We start from the raw sequence: 21,875 nt of genomic DNA on the forward strand, positions 1-21,875 counted from the left end.
GCCCAGGCAAGTTTCAGTAAGTGTACAGAAGTGCCACACTCTTACTGTCTTTGAAATGCATTTAGTAATTTTAACCCTTTCACGCATAGAGGTCACTACAGTGGACAGCTATTCAAATGCTGTTTTCTTGAATATGCATGGGTGTAGATCGCCTAGTTGCATATCAGCCACTACAGTGGACTCTTATGTGTCATCCAATGCACTGCCAACCAGTGGCCAACCATTGTAAGAGCAGCTACAATTAGTCAAAACCAAGATGGCCGACAGGGAGCAGAAAAGTTGTGTAGCTCAGGAATATCCTGTAAATACTTCAAGAATAGCAGACTCTGGCAGGTAAAAAAAATATGGCAACATCAAGTAACATCTTAGGAGTCATATAGTTGTTCAAATTTCCAATTATTGATTTTACATTGGGAGGAAATGATGTTTAATCACATGTCCACTAAATTGGACATCATGCATCACGGACTTCAATAAATACTATGACTGCAGATGTGTTGTGCTTGAAAAAGCTTACTTTGCTGCAACTTTTTGGTTTTAAATCAATTGATTTATGTTATTAGAGTGCAACTTGAAGTATTTGTGTAAAAAAAAAAAAAAAAATCCAGATTATTCTATTATGTGTAAAACAGTTGGTGTCACTATGATGCCAATTTTCATATTAAAATAGCTTTGATGAAGTGATGTACAAGTCAGTAGGCTGTACTACTGAATTACACCTGAAAAAGAGAAATTGGAGAACCAAGGAAAAAGTTATCTGTTATTTTTATAGAAAATTTTTATTGAAAAAATTATTCCACGCTTTTTCATTGGATTGAAGTATTGGAATATGTTAATATATGTGAACAGGCATTGAAAATATATATTATTTTATAGTTTTCAGATAATATATCATTTTTTTCACTGTTTTGTTAAATAAATAAGGTCAAAATTGAGAAGTCAAAACGCATGGAGTCCACCCGAGTGGACATGTGTAAAACTCTCTGAAAAATGTGTGTTTAAAAAAAATGAAGTTATATTTTTTCTTTTCATGCCTAAAGAAGTATAAAATCACTTGAGAAAAAAATCCAGACTAAGGATATCATAATTCATGCATGAAAGGGTTAAGGAGAAAACACATTGTATCAATTATTTCAACTATTGAGTTATTTTTCAAACAGCATGCTAGTGTAGGCCAAGAAGATGTATTTTCATTTTCAATGCTGCTTTATTTTTATGTTTTAAATTGGGAAATACATGTTCCAAAACGACCATTAACCTCTGTATTTAAAAAGAAATCAAGCAAGTAGGCTCAAAATAACCATTAATGAATTATAGGCTATCGCATCACAGTAGGCCTATTGTCCACAATAATCGCACAACAGCCCCCATCCAAAAAGGAACTTTAAAAAGTTGAATTAGCACTTTGATGTGCATACACATGTTAAGAGTATGGTCCATTATTTGTATTTAGTGTGTCTGTATAGTATTGCACCAACACAGTAGAGGTTCTCTTCAATTGTGCTTTGTACTTTTGTATGTTTGCACATCATTTGTACTTGCACATAGCAAACAAAATGGCACAACTGTAAGGTCAGTGTCTGTTGTATTTTTGTATTCAAATTAACAGTTGTTTATTTCTTTACTGCGCATTGGCATCTTTGAGCAAAATACCCCCAAAATCTTCGCCGTGGCGCACCGCGCCTCCCATCACCCGGGGCAGTGACCACCTTGACTAAGCCATTTTCTGGGGGAAACACTGGTTTAACCCTAAAGGGATTTGCCTAATGGGGAGAAGGGGTGTAAACTTCTTCCCACTCCTTTTCAAACATGTTATTCCAATCATCAAGTGGTTGTTGTCATTCATGTATCTAAATATGCTTTCTATTCTGTGTAACATCAGCATGGCTTCTCCCTTTATAACATAAAGGTTTTCAGAAAGATGGAGGTGGAGAAAAGGAGAGAGGGTTGTATTTTGTCATACTTTAGGAGTTTTTAAGTGAAACAGGGGACATATATTAATGTTTTAAAAAACAGGAAAAAACATGTATGATTGAGCAAACGTGCAATAATTAGCCGTTAGAGACTGTTTGATGGGGGGATGGGAAAATATGTATAAGTGGCGGACAGGGTTGGGGTGGTGTTAATATCCTCCCATCCTCAAGTCATCCTGTTTGGAGAGTGGAGACCACTGACTGGCTCCTTTCACCTCTGCTGACCAAGAACAAAAGTATCATTCAGTTAAAAATGGATAGAGGGCACCAATGGTGAAGCCAGCGAGCTCCACCAGTAGAGTGCAAGACCCCCTAAGCTACCCCTCCTTTTTTCCCTAAGTCTCTCTCAACCTTGTTGGTACTAGGAAAGGAGGACCAAACCCAAGTGATATGTACTCTGCAATAACCCTCTTCTTGCTCCCTTAAAATGCACACGAGTCCAGACACTATTTAAAAATGTTTTAAACCTGTGCAGAGACTTAGTGGCAGCAGGTAAACTACATACCTCCAAAAGGAGTGTTTGCTTTGTTACTGGCTGAGGGGCCTCCTCCTTTCTCTCATCTGCTTTTCTGCGATAGGGCTGTTTCCACTACAGATGCCAAAACCTAAGCCCCTGCGGGCTGTAGGTACGAGTCCAATCCAACGTTGTCATATGATTCATTGTTAAACGTGTGGTCCAACATTACCACAAGAAAGGACGACAACATCAGAATGAATAGGCGCTACCTATAATGAGGAATTTGCCTGACCTTTGGACATTGTTACACTAATAAATCACTACCTTGAATGTGTCCGTTTCTGCTACTATGTTCCTTGTTGTTGTTTCCACTGACTAGATTTTTCTCAGTGTCTCTTCGCGATGACACTTACTCCAAAGACATGATAACTGCAAACAAATCCACACGTTTCGTTCAAGTATTGCAATGACTAAACACACATACGTGAGATTTTTTTTTCCTTTACACCCCAGTCGACCATTGTGGTTGCATTAGCCATGAGAGAAGGAGCCCTTGCAGCTGCAATATGTCTCACTAATCCATCATGATCCCTAACCCCAGTGCTCCACATACAAAAGACTGAGGGAGTGGGAGAGGACAACTTGAGTTCAAGAGACCAGGAGAACAAATGTGAGCAAGACAGAGAGAGGGACAAACAACCTTTCACACACTTTTTTAAGAGTTGGAAGTGATAATAGGTAAGTTTAGTGTTTAAAATCTGTCACAGAGCATTAGATTACAGTGTGCAAAGCAGGCAGTGCCACAAGGCGATAGCACATACTGTATCTCGAAAATAACATATTGTTTTTTTATTTTGATGTAAAATAGGCCAGCGGAGAGTCAGTAAGGGCTATGGTATAATTTTTTGAAAACACTGTTTCATGTTGTGATTAAGATGTCTGCCTGCCCGTAATAAATGCATTTTTTTTAACTTTCCCAGAGTAGTGTTTTGCAAATTTCAGCTGCGAGGAGTAGGCCTAGTGTGAGATGTCTTGACAGCCGGTATATGAATCCACTTCCTCCATTTACTTTACCTAACACAGTGGTGATTTCAGGTGGCAAAATAGCAAGGCATAGGCCACCATTCTACAAGTGGCATAACTGAACAAACTTTTAGGAAAGGTGAAATACAAGTTTTTGTCTCACTCAAATGACACATCTTAAAAAGGCGAGAGCCTGAGTAAAGTAAAAGTCATAAATCTAACAATTCTATTCTTATGAGGATCAGTGTAATTACAAAAAGCCACACTAAATTGCTGTTTTCAATGCTGTTGCAGAGGTGGTAACTTTAGTGTATGATTAACCCAGAGGTTGTGAAACTGAGTTGTTTCTTCATGGGGCAATCATCAACTGTATGCACCTCTCCATAAACATCTAACCTACCTGGCGCCCATTTGCTCTACTTTTTATAAAAATGAAAAAAAGGGCCCTCCTTACTTAAAGCAGTTGTTAAGCTCTAACCACTTGTGCTGAGGATTTGATAATGGCACAAACTTGACTACCAAGTACTGAAGTCGCAGCACTGACAATGAAGCACTGCTGGCTACAATCCATGCAGAATAACGCACCCAAAATCTGGCTCCATGTAGAAACTCAGCAGTCCGTATATCAAAATCAAAACGTGCTTCGCTCACATATCATGTACTACCCAAACTTAAGAGGAGGGAAAATCAAAATGTAGGAGCAGCGAGCAGGTGTTGCATCTTCAATAGTACTTCTGTGATACAAAAATCGTCTAAATTTGCACTGTGAAAAAATAAACAAAATGCTTAAATCAAATATTTCCCCGGCCTGCACTAGTTACTAGCTGCAACTAGGCTGGGCGGTATGACGGTATCATACCGTGGACGATATAAAAGTGTCCACCGGGAGAGATTTGGCCATACCGTTTACCGCAGGGAAAAACAGTTCATGTTGCGGGAGGCAGCTGTCCCTCCGAGTCCCTACAGTTACACTACATGCACACCGCCGCGCCACACGTGGCACTGCAGCCGAGTGCTGGGCTGCTAGACAGCTTCTTTACCCTCAGTAGAATAAGCATCACCTGTTAACTCTAGCTGTTAGCTCCTGTGTGCCGTCACTTAACAGTTAACAAACCAACTCCATGTCACGGTTGGCAGAGCAGATGGTTTAAACGGTCAAAAATGTTAACGGGCAAAGGGAACTTGATGCTGTGCGCGGCGCTTTGGCGTGCTGTTGTGACGCAGAGTTGGCTTGTATTAAGTAGCTTACTGGGTTAGCTCTCGTGAGCTAGCTGGCTAACACTGACATCTTTAGCGATATTCAGGGGCAGGGCTCAACCGCTGCAATGTTATTGGTGGAGACAGTCAGCAGCAAGGCTGGTCTAATGTTAAGTTTAAAACAAGTCAAACTTGAAAATATTATTTGTGTTGAAGCTGGAGTGAAATTGTTACCAGACATTTGCACGGTAGTTTATTTTGACAGTTTTTTTAAATGAAGATGAGCAAATATTGAAGGAAAACTCAAGTCTTACATTATTTTGATTTACTATCAATTGAAAAAGTTAGGCTACACATTTGGTTGATGCTCTCATTTTTATTTTGCACTGACCGACTAATAAAGCCAGACTTGTGTGGTATTTTGCAACTGTTACTCTTTTGTATGGAAATTAAAATTCCAAGTAAAGGAGGAACATAATGTGATAAAAGTAAAATATACGGTTATTTTAATCCATTGAATTTAAACTAAAAATACTATACCATACCTTGATATACAAATACCTATACTGTGATATAAGATTTGGTCCATACTGCCCAGCCCTAGCTGGCGCAGCATGTGCAAATATATTGTACACTACAGTGAAGCTCACATACGCGCCTCAAACTGTGGTTATATTGGCTTCAAATCTGAGTTAAAGAGGACCTATGATGCTTTTTGACTTTTATGACCTATAAACGTTGTTATGATGATTCATAGTCATGCTTAACCATACTAAATTATCAAATAATGACTTACATGCATTTCGACGTATTCCCTGCTGACCGTCTGGGGTGTCTGTGCAGAGCACTAAACACTATTCTAGCCAGTCGAGAAGTCACGTCTTCAAAGCGGTCTACCCTTTCATAATTCGTGACGTCGCATAAAAATTTGTGACGTGACCACGCGGATGTTTCCATGTATGGTAATGCTGTCACTTCCCTGTTCGCGTCTGCCTCGCGCCCTTATAGGTCCATGCTCGCGCTTCCCGCCACTGAAAGTGTTCCGGAAGGAAGGTAACCAATCACAACGGAGTGGGGTTTGCAAGAGGGGGCGGGGGGGAGGGTAGCGGAGATGGCCTATGCACAGGCGGAGGGAGCGGAGATTGCCGAAGCACACACACTCAAGTGTTGACAGGACGTGCTGGATCGCCAAAATAAGAGAAAGAGCTTCCCGAAAATCTACATAGTTTTTTGTGATGTGATTCGTGTCAGGTTGCTCTATAGCAGTGTAAAACAAGAAATTAAGACCAGAAAAGTAGTATAATAGGTCCTCTTTAATGCCCAGACAAACAGCTTTTCATATCTGGACAAAACATATTTGGGATCAGCAAATTACCCTTTAAGATGTAACCTGCTGCTGCACAACAGATACAATAATAAAGCTCTGACTGAACATAGATTGCTAAAGTCACAACCAGTCCTGAATTAAATCACGCTGATAATGAAGTTTAGCAAAAACCTCATCACCATGTCTAGATTTGAAGCAATTTGTCAAAAAGCATATCTGAAAATGAATTAAGCATTTAGCTTTTAATAAAGCAAAATTGTTCAGCATTCACTGGTTTCATTCTGAAATGTGTTTTGCTGTTTTTATAAGTTCAACTTCAAAATAATTGTATATTTTTGGATTTTGGAACCATTGGTTGGAGATGGAGAAAACAAGCAATTATAAGGCATCACTTTACCGTGGAAACTTCTGACTGTGATGGACTTATAAAAAAAAAGGAAAATAATCAACTGCAGAAATGCTTAATCTGTGATCGAAATAGTTTTCTGAAGGTTGATTAATCTGGATTTCACTCAATATAATTTATGATTGCTTCAACAGTAAATGATTATGTAGGCATATGTCATTAGTTGCAGACCTACATAATACGATAACAACATAATGAGCATATTTATAGGCTATGATTCCAGGGAAAGATCTAACTTTTTGACTGCAATGAAAAGTTGGTGACAAGTTGTCAAGTTTTAACTTAAGCCTTTGCTGACTATGAGACTCTTCCTAACCTCTTCGTTGGGACATTTTCTCTCTGGTGAGCCATGAGCAAAATTTCCCCCACCTTGATCACTTGCGATGTAAACACCACAACAATGTCCCACACTCGGCCCTTTCCAGTGAATGCACAGTGTGTGTTTTTTTTAGGGTTGTAGTTCAGACCGAGTGCTGGGTTAGTACTTACAGGTAGTAGGTGAAAGCACTGAGCCCGGTTGGGACGGTGGTCAGTCCCTTGCCGGAGCAGTCTGCACCCCCATCTTCATCGCAGCTGCATGAGGGCGAACAAACGGCCGTCGACTGCCCTTGACCAGTGGCACCAGGTCGAAGGAAGCACCACAAACATATCCAGAATAATTCCACACGCATGTTTACTCCTCGTAGGTCCAGGTGAAAGCGATAAAGAAAAACGAGGGGACAGAGGGGTGGGAGGGGGCTTTGTTTTGTGGTTAAAATCTATTCCGGACGTCCACTTCTTATGTGGTCGGTCGGTCGAGTTATGAAGAGATGAAATCCTGCTGCGAGACGCTTTACGAAACAAAATATAACCGCCGAGCACTTCATACATTCGCGAGCCCGATCAACCAAACAACAAATATCCACGTTAACATTTGAGCTACTGTCGAAAAACAAACATTGTCTTCGACGGCGGGTGGTTAACCTTGCCGTGAAACATTTCTAAGTACCCCGTGTGTGTCTTATTAAGTCCATGGAAATCAAATAGCACTGCTGGCGACAGGAGCGGTAGCCTACCTTGCGCTTTTTTTACGATTTCGTTGTCCCATTAAATAACCACAGTGGGAGAGGGGGAAGCCACGAGCGGTGCCTGGTACTGCGTCGCGTTACGGGCTAATCCGGAGACGGTTAAAATGTTCAGTTTCTAAACGTTGCGGACAATTGTTTGCCCTCTCTGGTTTGTTTGGTAGCAAGAGATCATCGTCAGTTTTTCAGCCATTCCTCGCGTTCCCCTCCTCTGCTCCTGACATCAACAGCATGCTTGTAGTAGCAGCAGCTCGGCAGGCACCCTACCGGACAACCTGCAGCACTGGGCCCGGCCTGTGTGTGCAACACTGAAACCTGCATCACAACGTCAGACTGTCAACCCCTGCACACTAGCAGTGACGACTTACAGAAACAAGTGTGAAGGTCCAGTATGGGTAGTGAGTGATTATTTTTTCCACAGTAAAAAAAAAACTATTTAACCACGTTCAAAACAAAAATGCTTCTTTAAAAATAATGTTTGTTGTAGGCCTCCACACTAGCAGCTGTGGAAAGTGTACCTACTCAGACCTTTAAAAAAAAGTAACACTAGACTACCACAGTGTAGGAAATAATAGCCTACCCTGTTACAAGTAAATGTCATGCATTCAAAAAAATTTAAAGTAAAAGTACAAAAGTATTCAGCAGAATTAAAATACAAATTGCAATAGTGCCCTTTCAGAATGATAATTTAGGCATATAGGCCTATTATAATCATTGATACAGATCATCACTTCAATGTTGCAGCTGGCAGCCTCTATAATGTTGGGTAGCTTGTGAATTTACTCATGGGTATCAAAACAGGCTTGTAAGTGTCATATAATACATCATAATTTATTTGTTGATAATGTTTAGTATCAACCTATAAAGTGCGCTAAACAGTTATCAAAGCATAGTGTTGTGTTACAACAATAGACCTATTTGCATCTGGATGTTAGTGGAGTAGAAATATAAAGAACCAGAAAATGACAAAAATTTGAGTAAAGTGCAAGTAAATGTAGACTGCTCAGTTACTTTCCACCCGAGTTCATTAGCTTTTGTGCATTTCAGAGGCTGGTCTAGTTGGTTAGTAAATCTTTGAATTGTAATTTTCACCCCTCAGCCTACACGTGGCCAGTTAATGAGACTGATGGGGCAAGTAGTAGCCTATTGATGCTGGTCTCCTTTTGACCCTTTGTTTACTCCTGTGCTCAAAGAATAGTAGCCTAACTTGGCTAAATGCAGGTTGTTTAGGAAATATGAGTCAACACATATATTTAGGAATATGCATCCTGTGAGCACACTATTAACAACAATGAAGTATTAAAACCTGATTTGTTGTGACACAGTGTTCTGAGCATTACATATCTCAAATAAGTTCTCATATAACATACAAAACATAGTATTGTATTGACAGCAAAATGTAACTTCAAGTGTTAAATTGTTGATCATTTAACATGTAATAAGCAGCATTTGGGTCTGAGTATTAGCATGCATTTAAATGCAAGCTATGAGCGGCTTTAGATCTGTGGCACTCACCCCCACAATCCTCTGCAAATGCATGGAGAGGGTGGTCGCTGAGGAGTTTGACTCCATGGTGGGCAAGAGCTCAGACCCACTACAGTTCACCTATACAAGGTGAAAAGGGGAGTTGAGGTTGCCGGCATGACCCTTCTGGACACAGTGGCAAGAGACCTTTGTGATTTGTCCCTATTTAATATTAGTAAATCTTTGTTTTATAATGTGTATCTTGTGAATTAACTGCTGTCCTTTATTCTCTGCTGGCTGTAAAAGGAATTGCCCATCACAGGGATAATGTAGTTTACTTAAAGGTGAAGTAAGCGATTTATTTATGTTAATATAAGTGTTAAATCGCTCTTTATTCATACAGTGATCACTTATATAATGTGCGCGTTTCATAAAGCCGATCTCTCAGTCAGCTGCTCTGCATATAATCGGCAAATAAACATTCGGGGATCCCGAAATTAATATCCCATCACAAGAGAGAACGCTACAAACCGACACCCATACTATACACTCACCGGCCACTTTATTAGGTACAGCGGTTCATTTTCTTGTTAACTAATAACTAATCAGCCAATCACATGTCAGCAACTCAATGCATTTAGGCATGTAGACCTGGACGGGACAACTTATTGAGGTTGAAACCGAGCAACAGAATGGGGAAGAAAGGGGTTTTAAGTGACTTTGAACATGGCAATTGAGGGTGCCAGGAGGGCTGGTATGAGTAGCCTATTTCAGAAACTGCTGATCTATCGTACTTTTCGGCCTACAAGCCGCGACTTTTCCCCCGTTTTTCAACCCTGTTATTACACAGCACAGAATATATTCTGTAGCTACTGGGGATGGGCGTTAGTAGCCTAATCGAGTACTCGAGTACTCCTCGTTTCAAATGATCTCGATTGGTGGATGAAGAAAATAGTTTTTTGTTTTTTTTAGTGTTTGTAGCCTTTAGGCCGGCCGGCGGGCCGCCCCTATTTTAAAATGTTATATACGTGTACAAAACGGCACAAAACGGATGTAAAGTTTAACAAAATTAAATATTTTGATCCAAGTTAAATAAACTAAGCGTTGTGTCAAACAGAAACCGCAAATAACTGCCACCTCCGTGCAGCGCAGCCAGTGTGTGGTCTCCACAGCACCGCGGAGCTGAATGCGGTGCTGGAAAACTTGGAAAGGCACGTAAAGAAGCCAGGCTGACTTCGGGCACATTCGAGCAAACGATAAGAAGCCTTTATTATGGAATATAGGATTGAGATTCAAAAGCCGACGGTGTAACGTTCCGTTAACGAGGAATTAGTCGCGGTAATTAGTCATGGACAGGAGTGAGCATACGCGGTTGGATATACTAGCCTACTACTTCTACTGCTTTGGTGAGTTATTTAGCCTATCTATGTGTTTACATTGTAGGACAATAATTGTATTGTAGGCCTATTTGCTGCCCTTCTTATTTAAAATGTCTATTTTGAATGTTAGCCAACTGCAGCCCATGCTTTTTTTCTCTCTTTTTTCTCTCTCCACTGCAGACCTACTCGATCGGTTTAAATTGTGGCCCGCTTATTTAATTACTTTCAGTTAGGAAAATGTGTTTTAAACTTGTGGAAAATAAATCCTTAAGATCATATGGCAACTGTGACTGTTTGACATAAGCATTGAGCGCTTTATTGCGGTCAACCGTTGTTCTGTAGACAGATGCGTTGCGTCCTAAAAATAGAAAAAAGTTTAACGAGGAATCGATTGATCCTCGAGGAATGCAAGCGATCACAAGAGTAGCGAAAACACTCGTGCCCATCCCTAATAGCTACTATTGCACAAAATGGTAACACTTACGTACGTTATGCAAATATGCAACTTGTTTGTTGAAATGTGGGAGCTTCCTCAAGCAGCCATCTCTTTCCCGACAATCCCCTCTGTGCACGAACTCTTACATATGGTAATTAAACATCATAACACCTGCGGCTTATTGTCCAGTGCGGCATATAGTACGGAAAGTACGGTACTGGGATTTTCACTCTAAACCATCTCTAGGGTTTACAGAGAATGGTCCGAAAAAGAAAAATATCCAGTGAGCGACATTTGTGTGGACGTCAAATGCCTTGTTGAAGTCAGAGGTCAGTGGAGGATGGGCATACTGGTTCGAGATGATAGAAAGGCAACAGTAACTAAAATAACCACTCGTTACAACCAGGGTATGCAGAATACCATCTCTGAACGCAAAACACGACCAACCTTGAAGCAGATGGGCTACAGCAACAGAAGACCCCACGGGGTGCCACTCCTGTCAGCTAAAAACAGGAAAATCAGGCTACAATTCTCACAGGTTCACCAATATTGAACAATAGAAGATTGAAAAATCATGCCTGGTCTGATGAGTCTCAGTTTCAGATGGCAGGTTCAGAATCTGGCGTTAACAACATGAAAGTATGGCTCCATCCTGCTATGCACCATCAACCATGCCATGTTCAAAGTCACCTAAACCCCCTTTCTTTCCCATTCTGATGCTCGGTTTGATTTCAGTACATTGGCTTGACCACGTCTAAATGCATAAATGCATTGAATTGCTGCCCTGTGATTAGCTGATAAGCTTTTTGTTATTATAAGCCATTGAACAGGTGTACCTAATAAAGTGGCCGGGGAGTGTATATACATACTACAGTATATACACTCATGGTCTCACTGCCGGTGCATGCCAGAGCGACAGATGGGTGAATGTTTATGCGCCTACAATGGCGGAGCAGGTAAAAATCCTTCCCAATGTCTGTTTTGATGTTTTTTATCATGTTTTATCACACTTACTTATCTGAGATGGTGCTAGATAACTCGCTGTTTGAAGGCCGCAATGCATTTATGTGGTGACATTTGGACGAGGGACATGGACCTATAAAGAAATGGACAGCGGATTGAAAACCGCTGGAACATGAAGCGCATTCATCATAGCTATGAAAGCTGCTCATTGGCGCAGGGCAACAATCCAGGAAGTATTCCTGGCTCTCATGGGAGCCTAACAAGCAAACAAGCCCCTAAAGCATGACGCGCAAGACACAATCTTGTTCGCCACTTGTATTGTGTGGACGGGGATATCTGCGTCCGGGCTCGTATGAAAATAAGCTCCTCCCACAGCACCATCCACAGCCCATTGATACCAGGCTTGGCCACTGAGCACTGCTGGATGTTGAGAGAAGGCACAGTCCTGGGGGCCTGACGAGGGAGGGGACTGCTAACTGCAGTCACTGACAGGAAGTTAACTAAACTGACCATTCCGCTTACTGAACCTTTAACCTTAAAGAGGACCTATTTAACTACTTTTCTGGTCTTAATTTCTTGTTTTACACCGCTATAGAGCAACCTGACACGAATCACATCACAAAAAACTATGTAGATTTTCGGGAAGCTCTTTCTCTTATTTTGGCGATCCAGCACGTCCTGTCAACACTTGAGTGTGTGTGTGCTTCGGCCATCTCCGCTCCCTCCGCCTGTGCTTCGGCCATCTCCGCTCCCCTCCCCCCCTCCTGCAAACCCCACTCCGTTGTGATTGGTTACCTTCCTTCCGGAACACTTTCAGTGGCGGGAAGCGCGAGCATGGACCTATAAGGGTGCGAGGCAGACGCGAACAGGGAAGTGACAGCATTACCATACATGGAAACATCCGCGTGGTGACTTCACGAAGTTACATGCGACGTCACGAAGTTACAAAGCGTCAAGCCGCTTTGAACACGTGACTTCTCGACTGGCTAGAATAGTGTCTAGTGCTCTGCACAGACACCCCAGACGGTCAGCAGGGAATACGTCGAAATGCATGTAAGTCATTATTTGATAATTTAGTATGGTTAAGCATGACTATAAATCATCATAACAACGTTTATAGGTCATAAAAGTCAAAAAGCATCATAGGTCCTCTTTAACCTTACCTTGAGTCATGATTTCATTTATGGATTTCTCATCTTGTTTTACATTAAACACAAACACACTTATGCACCGCTTCCAAGGTCTCTCAAGTCACAATGGTTTTATGGATTTGAAAACATTTAAAGGACAGACACCAACACATTAAAGGTGCTGTAAGCGGAATGGTTCTTTTATCTAACTTCCTGTCAGTTACTGCAGTTAGCAGTAGTCCGCTCGCTTGTCCCTACGTCACCACTTTAATGCACTGCGGTCTTCAAGCAGCGAGTTATCTAGCATCATCTCAGATCCATAAGTGTGATAAAACATGATAAAAACCATCAAAACACACAAAGACATTGGGAAGGATTTTTACCTGCTCCGCCATTGTAGGCGCATAAACATTCACCCATGTGTCGCTCTCGCGTGCACGGCATTGAGACCATGAGTGAGACAGGTTTCGGTTTGTAGCGTTCTCTCTTGTGATTGGATATTAATTTTGGGATCCTCCGAAAAGTTTATTTGCCGATTACATGCAGAGCAGCTGACTGAGAGATCGGCTTTATGAAACGTGCACATTAAGTAAGTGATCACTGTATGAATAAAGAGCGATTTAACACTTATATTAACATAAATAAACCGCTTACTTCACCTTTAAAGTTAATGGTTTTTAATCCAACAATATTGTTTTAAATACTTGAGTCCCGCAGGACTATGCCTTGCTGTCACCCATTCTCCGCTCCGTATGAAATAACCTGCAATAGCAACAGCCTAACATTCTTTAAACATGTGGACAATATGGCCTTGGTGGCCAAGGAGCTGTGCTGTGGAGTCCGCCGGACACTTGTTCACTTTGGACTCCTCACATCCCCTTCACCACTATTTTCAGTTACGTCCTTCAGGCTTCACAATACCTTAGGCTAAAAAGAGAACGTACAAGAAGACTTTTATTCCCACCACTATATCCGCTTTAAACATGGCCAAATAGACACAACTTTTTAAGTCAGCTGTGGCCCTACACACGTGCTTTTCCAGTGTATTGAACTTTTGATTTTATGTGAGTCTTACGTTATTTTCATGTAGTCTGAGCCACTTACGGAAGGCACTTATCTGTCACTATGTGATAGACGAAAAAGTTTTTTGAATTGAATTGAATTTAAATGTTTTTTTTTAAATACAACAAGATAAATATATTGAAATAAAAGGTACAGTATTTCCCTATTCCCTATCTATTTCCTGAGTGCAAAAGTATAGAGTTTCACAAAAAGTAAATACCAAAGTAAAGTTTTTAGTTGCCGTCCTTGACACTTTTAATGCTATGGTTGAACTAGTGGTTTCCCTCACTTATCTTATGTGGTGGATGATTGACAGGGTGGATACTTGTAAACAATGTAGTTCACTGGAGATGTATGCATGGATAATCCTGGTATCCATACATGCTATGTCGATGGGCATATCAAGAAATAGAATGTGCTGCTAAATAAATAGGCATAATAACATTTAATAGATTAGCAATCAATAGCAACAACTAATGCCTAATATTCTCAAGTTTAATGAGCCGTTTGGAAAGGTGTTATAAGTAAAGGGTACATTTGTGGAAGAATGCAGGGATCAGTACACTTCCTGCCTCAAGCGGACTGCATGTTGTTTTTTTTAGGGTTATTTATTACCTTCTTGTCTGTTTAACCCACAATCCACAGGAAAGCACAGTAATGAATGGCTGAATCAATCTACAAATCCAAGATGAATCCATTGTTGTTACATGTTATCAATAAACGTATTTATGGTATACTGCATTTAAAACAGAATAATCCTTAACACAATGACTGACACACAATTGCACACAAATTAAATAGTGGAAAACATGAATATTTAATTAGCATGGGATGACAAAAATGTGATTGTGCTTTGCATCCATGATCTTCTTAAACATGTTTTGTAGATCATGACAACTTTTGTAGACAACTGAAAGTTTAAATTTGTACAGTTTCAGGTACCCAGTGCAACCATAGAATAGAACAACTACATTTTAAAATTACATTCATTTATGGATATTTCTGCAGCTACATGTTGGGGGATAAAAGTCAGCCATTTGACTTTAACATATTTTGCGAGACATAAATGTATCTATTATACTGATGTTGTAACGGTTGGGTCTGGAGGACACAGGCGCGGAGACAGTATAAGTAAAAGATGATTTATTTCAGGAGAAACCAGCAGGGTGTTAGGACCGTGATCCGGGGAGGGAAACTGGCTGGCATGGGGGTCCAGGGAGAGAGCAACGGGGCAAGTCCAGGGGGCTGAGTGGAAGCAGGCTAGAGCAGGCAGGCAGGAGGGGTCCGAGGAGTAGTGCAGGAGAGCTAGGGCTGGAGCTGGTGGCTGGAGTCAGGCCGGGAGAACTGTGGCAGAGAAACAGGGGTTAACCAGGAAAAAATGCAAAAAAAGTGGAGCTGTAAACAGGTGAGCAAGAGAGAGAACTGACTGTATGAAAACAGAAGCTACAATCTGGCAGTGTCTGGAAGGTAGGCCCGGGTATATGTAGAGCAGTTGATGATGATTGATGACAGCTGTGAATGTTGATAATTGACTCCAGCACACCTGGCTCCACCCCTACAATTAGCTCAGCACAAAGACAAGGGTGAAAGGGAAAAACACACACAAGGCCAAGGGGCCCAAGCGGGATCATGACAGATGTAAGGTTAAGGTCATAATAAACTGCAGCAGTTGTTACAATTTTTATGGTACACACTGCAACTTTATGGCAAGCATTTTACATTAGATGCACACTTGTAGATACATTTGAAATGTTATGACTATGAAAATGCCAGCTATACGTCTATCCATATTTGCGCTCACTGCATGATATATGGCGCGTTCATATGGTATCGGACACACCGGAAAACCGAGGGTCCGAGCATGTGAACGACTGCTTAAATCGGAAAAAACAACTCGGAAACAACTGGAAAGTTTTTGGTGCCCGATTTGCTGACTTGACGTCGAATGCCTCAACAACATGACAGTTAGATGTTTCTTTTTCTATTGATTTTCACAAAAATACTGGAGAAAGTTATCAATGTTGAGTTTAAACTGTGAGCAGTAACAGTCCACACGTCTTCTTCGTAGCATCCACATTGTTGTTCGTTGTTGTTGTTACAGCATTCTGACTTTCAGACTTGAGAGCATGTGAAGTTGGAAGAACTACTTTACAACTCGGAAACTCTGACCATCCGAGGAGCACATTAATGCGCAATAAACCTCCTGTTATGCATAATTTCTATCAGTGACTCTGCTTCTGTCTCCACCAATCCCTAACCAGAGCGAGTTCTACCAGCATTCAATGCGGCAGTGACAAAAACTTTAGTTCACTGAGTGGCCACTACCAGGTGGTACCAAAACAGAGCAGTTTCTCACTGACTCCCATGTTAAATAGGCTGTTTTCAAAGCATTATTAAACCTATCTACGGCCTGGTCCAAAAAACCATTCTAGTCTGTATGTGTAGGTCATATCTCCATGACAACACTGAGGGGGGTGAATTTTTTTGGATTACGCTAGTTTTTAAACTATTGGAGGTTAAAATGTATGACAATTAGGGGCGCGGCCTCTTGAGTGACAGTTAGCCGCCCGCTAGTCTGGCATGACCACTTCCGCCAGCGTCTATTCGCTTGCGTCGAAAAGCAACGCAGCCCTGACGCAGCCCCCTCCTTTTCCGGTTGCTGGCTTTCCCCTATTGTGATCCCCCTCAAATTCGGAAACAATTCGCTCAGTCAACCCGTGTGCTTATGTGCAGCGCTCTCTCTCACACACACACACACACACACACACACACACACACAGGGTGTGAGAAGTCACATTACTGTAGACAGAAATAAAGTGTGGCTATACTTCGGGATAATAATATTGGCGGCGGCGGTCCGGGACGCAGCCTAACTTAGCCTAGCCTAGCTGTCCAACTTCATTGTACAACTACCCCCGGGCAGAAATACCCTCATAAACTCTGGAAAATGAAGCGTGGGGGTTTGAATTGAGCACCGGACCTTATAACCAGCTAGATTAAGATCCGCCGTTCCCTTTCTTTGGTGAGGGACTAAGCAGCGGTGTTTTAGCGACGGGGAAAGATTCCAACGGCTTCCACTATCACCTAGCAACTCTTACGGCTACTTGCTGCAGTTGGTGTAGCGCTCACAACGTCAAAACCCTGTTCTGCCTGTAAACAGACGGACTACGGCTCTGACTACAGCGATAGGAGGTGGTGACATAAGTTCTCGAATGCTAAAAATTATACTCGATCGCCGTAGCCGTCCTCTCAACCGCCGATGATAATGTTACCAGAGATAACACTACGTGGCTAGTTAACTCCGGTTAAGTTATCCCGTGAGCTCCTCGGGGGCTAAAGTGTATGGTGTCTTGACATGCTGGTTAGAAAGCAACACACTATGTATATTCCTTTTGTCTTTAATAGTTTTTGTGTGGCGTTTGCGGGTTTAGCCATTTCTCTGACAGTCTCTGGACGTGAAGACGTTCCATCAAAATAAGTCCCCCCCCCCGGCTCTATTTTGCAGGACACCGCTGCTGCTTCCCGGGGTTAGCCCCGCCCTAGATGATTGTGATTGGTTTAAACAAATACAAACAGGCTAGTCCAGTTTCCCCCGGTTTCCCCACCCGAATAGACGGCTCTAAACAGAGTGCTTCCAGACCATACTACGTGCTGTAGTTTGGTCTGGCTTTGCGAGACTAGCCGCCCGCCGACCCTCACTTCGCCTCAGAGGTATACGTCAGCTAGATGGGCGTATCTCCCTCCCCCCGACGTCACATCAATGCCCTTTTTCGGTGCGAGGAAATGAGGCTGAGTAAAAATCTGACAAGATGGCGACGCGCATAGGCCAGGACGATTGGATGCAATTGGAATAACTGAGGTCAGCCCGGATGCTACATCCATTTTGAATACTCTCTATGGTCTCCACATATTTTTTCCCCCCAGAAACAAATATTTCCAAAGTAAGTAACCTGTAAAACCGTGGGTTAACTGTAAACCTCTTAACACTCGACTTACAAATTCACATTATGGCATCTGACACTCAGGGCATCTCCACCTTTCACATTAGGGGCTATCCAATGTTCGCATGGGGGAAAGGGCAGTCAACCAGACAAGACACAAGGTGCACAGGGTGTGGTGACTACATTTGGTAATCCTGTAGCCAGGGGCATACAGCTCACCTGTAGCACATATATAAAAACTGGGATTGGGTTGCGAGCAATACATTATGAGTGGGGTGGTTTACTGGTTTACAGCATGGCATCAATCATGGCCAGTAAACTCGTCCCCCGCTCCGTTCTGGCAAGAGTGAACTTACTTAATGTGTTGTCCAGAAGGTGTCGAGTTAGACTCACAATTCTGAAAATAATACACAATTTTTAAATGAAATATTGCCTCCCACCTGACCGACATTGGTGAGATAAAGCTGTTGCATTCAAGCTTACAATATATATGAAGACATAAAAAGTGAGCATTGAGAATAGCAAGTAGTAACTTTAGGTAACAGTAATGGCTTTTAGCCTTGCTAAATGAAGTCAGGATTCTCTGCTTAAGTCTGTCCTCATTCTGTTGTTGAACAAACAGTTTATTGGTGCGAGCAGTGATAAAATGTGCAAGCTATTTTATTTTGGCATTGAGAGAAGGTCCAAAATCCCTCCCATGAGAGTGAAATTCAGAAATTATTAAATGTCAAAGCTTTGTAATTGTAGGACAAGTTATAATTTCTGTGATCTATTTGAGTGAGACATGAGGAAAACGGTCAAACCAAATGTAATTATCCAGTAGACTCACATTGTAGATGACCCTGGATGCAGTTAGAAGGGCCAGAAGTACATTGTAATGTAAATTGACTCTTGTCAAGTCAAATCAAGTGGGCGTCTTCAATTTTGGTAGGTAGTGTGTCTTTAAATGCTGATTTTATTGTTTCACTTGCTTTTGCTTGTCTTTGCTTTTGTTTGTTATGTGTTGGTTATATTGCTACACTTGTTTTTATCTGCATGTGTGCTGCATGGAAAAGTGTCTTTGAGTACCTTGAAAAACGCTATATAAATACAATGTATTAAAATTATTATTCTTTATAGTAGTACCTAGTATAGTATTTTCTTAAATAACTCCACACACGCTCTGGTATGCTACCATTCAACACAATCAGAAGTCAGCTATTTTGACTGAATATGGGAATAAATATTTTTCCATTAAACAAATATGCTTTGTTACACATTGTTGAAACAATGTAAATAATCAAGCATTGTATTTCCCTAGCATCTGAGTTAGTCAATGAAAACACACCAACTTGTTTTTGAAGTTTGTCTTGAATTTAAAGCCAACAAGCCAAAATTAAAGTCCTCTATTATTGAATATACACACAGTGTAGAATGATATTATGTTATGATATCTCTGCTAAAGCAAAAATATGTTAACCGTGGAAGTGTATTAATGTTTATAAAAGTTTATTTCTTAACACAGTGTCGGTGTAGCCAAATTCTTCTGAAGAGAAACAGTACCCCACAGTGGTTAGATTTTCTCAGTACTCCACTCTATTTTCCATTCACGCTCACTGGTTCATGAATTCTGCCTCCCAGGAGTATTACTGTAGCCTACTGAAACAGAAGCAGTGCATATGTTACATTCAGTGAACGGAAAACTGTATGTCAATGCATTCCACATGACATACAGGCATAAGGCATAGTTTCTAATAATTCAAATGCGGCATCAGAGTTTCATTATGATTCTGTGTGTAAAAAATGTCAACTCTGTTGTCGGAAAAGCTTGTGTCTTGTATAAATAACGATATAGGGAAGGAAAAAGAACGTGGGGTAAAATAATTAATAATTTGCAGAGCACACACATTTAAAATGAAACACTACTATAAAACAGTTGATGAAATAACTATACTAACGGTAAAAAAGTAAGCAGTTGTGAAAAGTAACTAAGTATATTTACTCAAATTTGTAAAAAAAAAAAAAAAAATGTCAATTTATATGGAAACACATGCAAGAAGACAAAACGCAAGCAAATTAAGAAAACATCTTCATCAATTTGACAACACATGATCAGCATTTAGAAAACACACATGCAAGAAGACAAAACACAAGCAAATTAAGAAAACATCTTCATCAATTTGACAACACATGCGCAGTATTTAGAAAAACGCTGCAAATAGCCCGAAACACAACGGAAGTGCTTCCGTAAGTGTTTCCAGAGGACACTTAAAAGTGGTGCACATGTTGTTGTTTATGCAGATTTTTACCATGATTTTGACTCACAGTGCTATTAAGGTTATCTTTCCGTCTACACTAGCCTACATACAAACATAGACCCTGACGTAACGTGGATTGTGTGTGCTCAAAAAATGTTTCTACGTATGTCCGGGTAGCAACTGTGGAACCAAAGATTGGGTCCTACTTTATACAAGAGCGCTAATTGGCTCTTACATAGCATGTTACGTAATGTAATAGTTAACAGTAACCATAATGAGGCTGGAAAAGAATATATCATGAATCATGTCAAGATTCGCTGGAAAGGCATTTATTTTTGTAAAATGTATTTTTGAAATAATGCTTTAGAAGGCTTGTCAGAGCTGCAAATGATCTGACACCATTTCAAAATCTAGTAGATAATGTATCATTTGTGTTGTGATCTCATTCATAATAAAGTTTTACTGTTAAACAAATGGATTGGATTGTGTTGCTTACTGTCACTGTTCGCTACCTTTAGTAAAGGATTACTTGAAACTCACATTTTCATAGTCAGGATGTTGGACTAGATTTCTGACCGATCTTCATGCATAGAATGATACGTTTTTTATTTCAACCCTTTATTTCTCTCTAGATTTCTCTGATAAGACAGTATTATTACATTTTAAAAAGACCAACACCATCCTTAAAAATAAAGCAGTTTATTCATAGCCAGTGAAATGGAAATAATAAGTGTATAATTCAAACAGAAGCAAAGCCTTTTATGTAACTGTCCAGATCATGTAGGTAAAGGACTTGTTTTGTCAGCTGGTAATAAAACTCAGGTTATAGATGTTGTTGCTGCTATCTCTGAAGAAGACCACCTGTCCCACCCAGTGAACACGTCCTCCTCTGATGGAACAGATATCTGAAGGTCCGGGTGGGTCAACAGACACTTCATCAAACACAGGCTCAGTCAGGTCACTCACATCTGTAAAACATGGCACATTCAATGTAACATCATGTAGCTGACATGTATCATACATCTGTAGTTATGGCAAAGCTACAAACTGAGGAGATTAATTGTTTCTTCCATTATAAAATAAGATAGGCTACTAATAAATTCAGTATAGCCCTGGCTCAATAAGCAACTAGTTATGACAGATACTGTGCTGTTTGGACAGGAAACACACACCAGCAGAGGCAACTTACAGTATTCTTGTCTGTATACACATTACACTGGACATATTTGCTGCTTGTACCACTACTGCTTACAGCCAGACAGCTAGCAGGTAGCAGCCTGAAGCTATTAAAAAAAATACTCTTTACAGTTTCCAACACACCAGTCAGTTTCACCATTTGTTTTTCACACAGGGACCTTCATTGCAGGTCTAATGTGAGTTCACAAAAACGAGCCGCAGGCGACAACAAACAGTCATTGTTGCCAAAGACTCCACAGCTCAAACGGTTAGCCTAAAGCTAACGGTTAAGCTAGCGGACGCTAACGCTAACTACTAAACCCCGCAACATTCTCTCATTTCAGTCAGTGTTGGTTATTATAGGAGGGATATGATAAAGGACATCACAGACATTCAACTAACAATGGGCCATAATTATTTAAAAAATATGACTACTTACATTTCGGACAGATGGTGTCTCAGTCTTCCTGCACACTGTCTCCTCCACAGTCCAGTAAAACGGCTTTAATCACACTTTTAGATTGCCAACATTTGCTACACAGCGTAGGCTAGTGTAGACGGAAAGATAACCTTAATAGCACTGTGAGTCAAAATCATGGTCAAAATCTGCATAAACAACAAGCCTGTCTGGACGTGTGCA

General features: G+C 40.9%; 1 protein-coding gene across 2 annotated transcripts in view; it reads right to left on the reverse strand.

The window, feature by feature from the left end:
• Nucleotides 1-7,701, reverse strand: part of lgr4 (leucine-rich repeat containing G protein-coupled receptor 4) — a 55,385-nt gene extending 47,684 nt beyond the window's left edge. For both annotated transcript variants that reach the window (XM_080027533.1, XM_080027532.1), the window contains exon 1: nucleotides 6,873-7,701. In XM_080027533.1, coding sequence (XP_079883659.1) covers nucleotides 6,873-7,054 — 182 coding nt within the window. In that variant the 5' untranslated portion in view covers nucleotides 7,055-7,701. The remainder of the gene's footprint in view (nucleotides 1-6,872) is intronic.
• Between the last annotated feature and the right edge of the window lie 14,174 nt (nucleotides 7,702-21,875).

The sequence above is a fragment of the Ammodytes marinus genome, assembly GCF_949987685.1.
Source record: "Ammodytes marinus genome assembly, chromosome: 1".
Classification (NCBI taxonomy): Eukaryota; Metazoa; Chordata; class Actinopteri; order Uranoscopiformes; family Ammodytidae; genus Ammodytes; species Ammodytes marinus.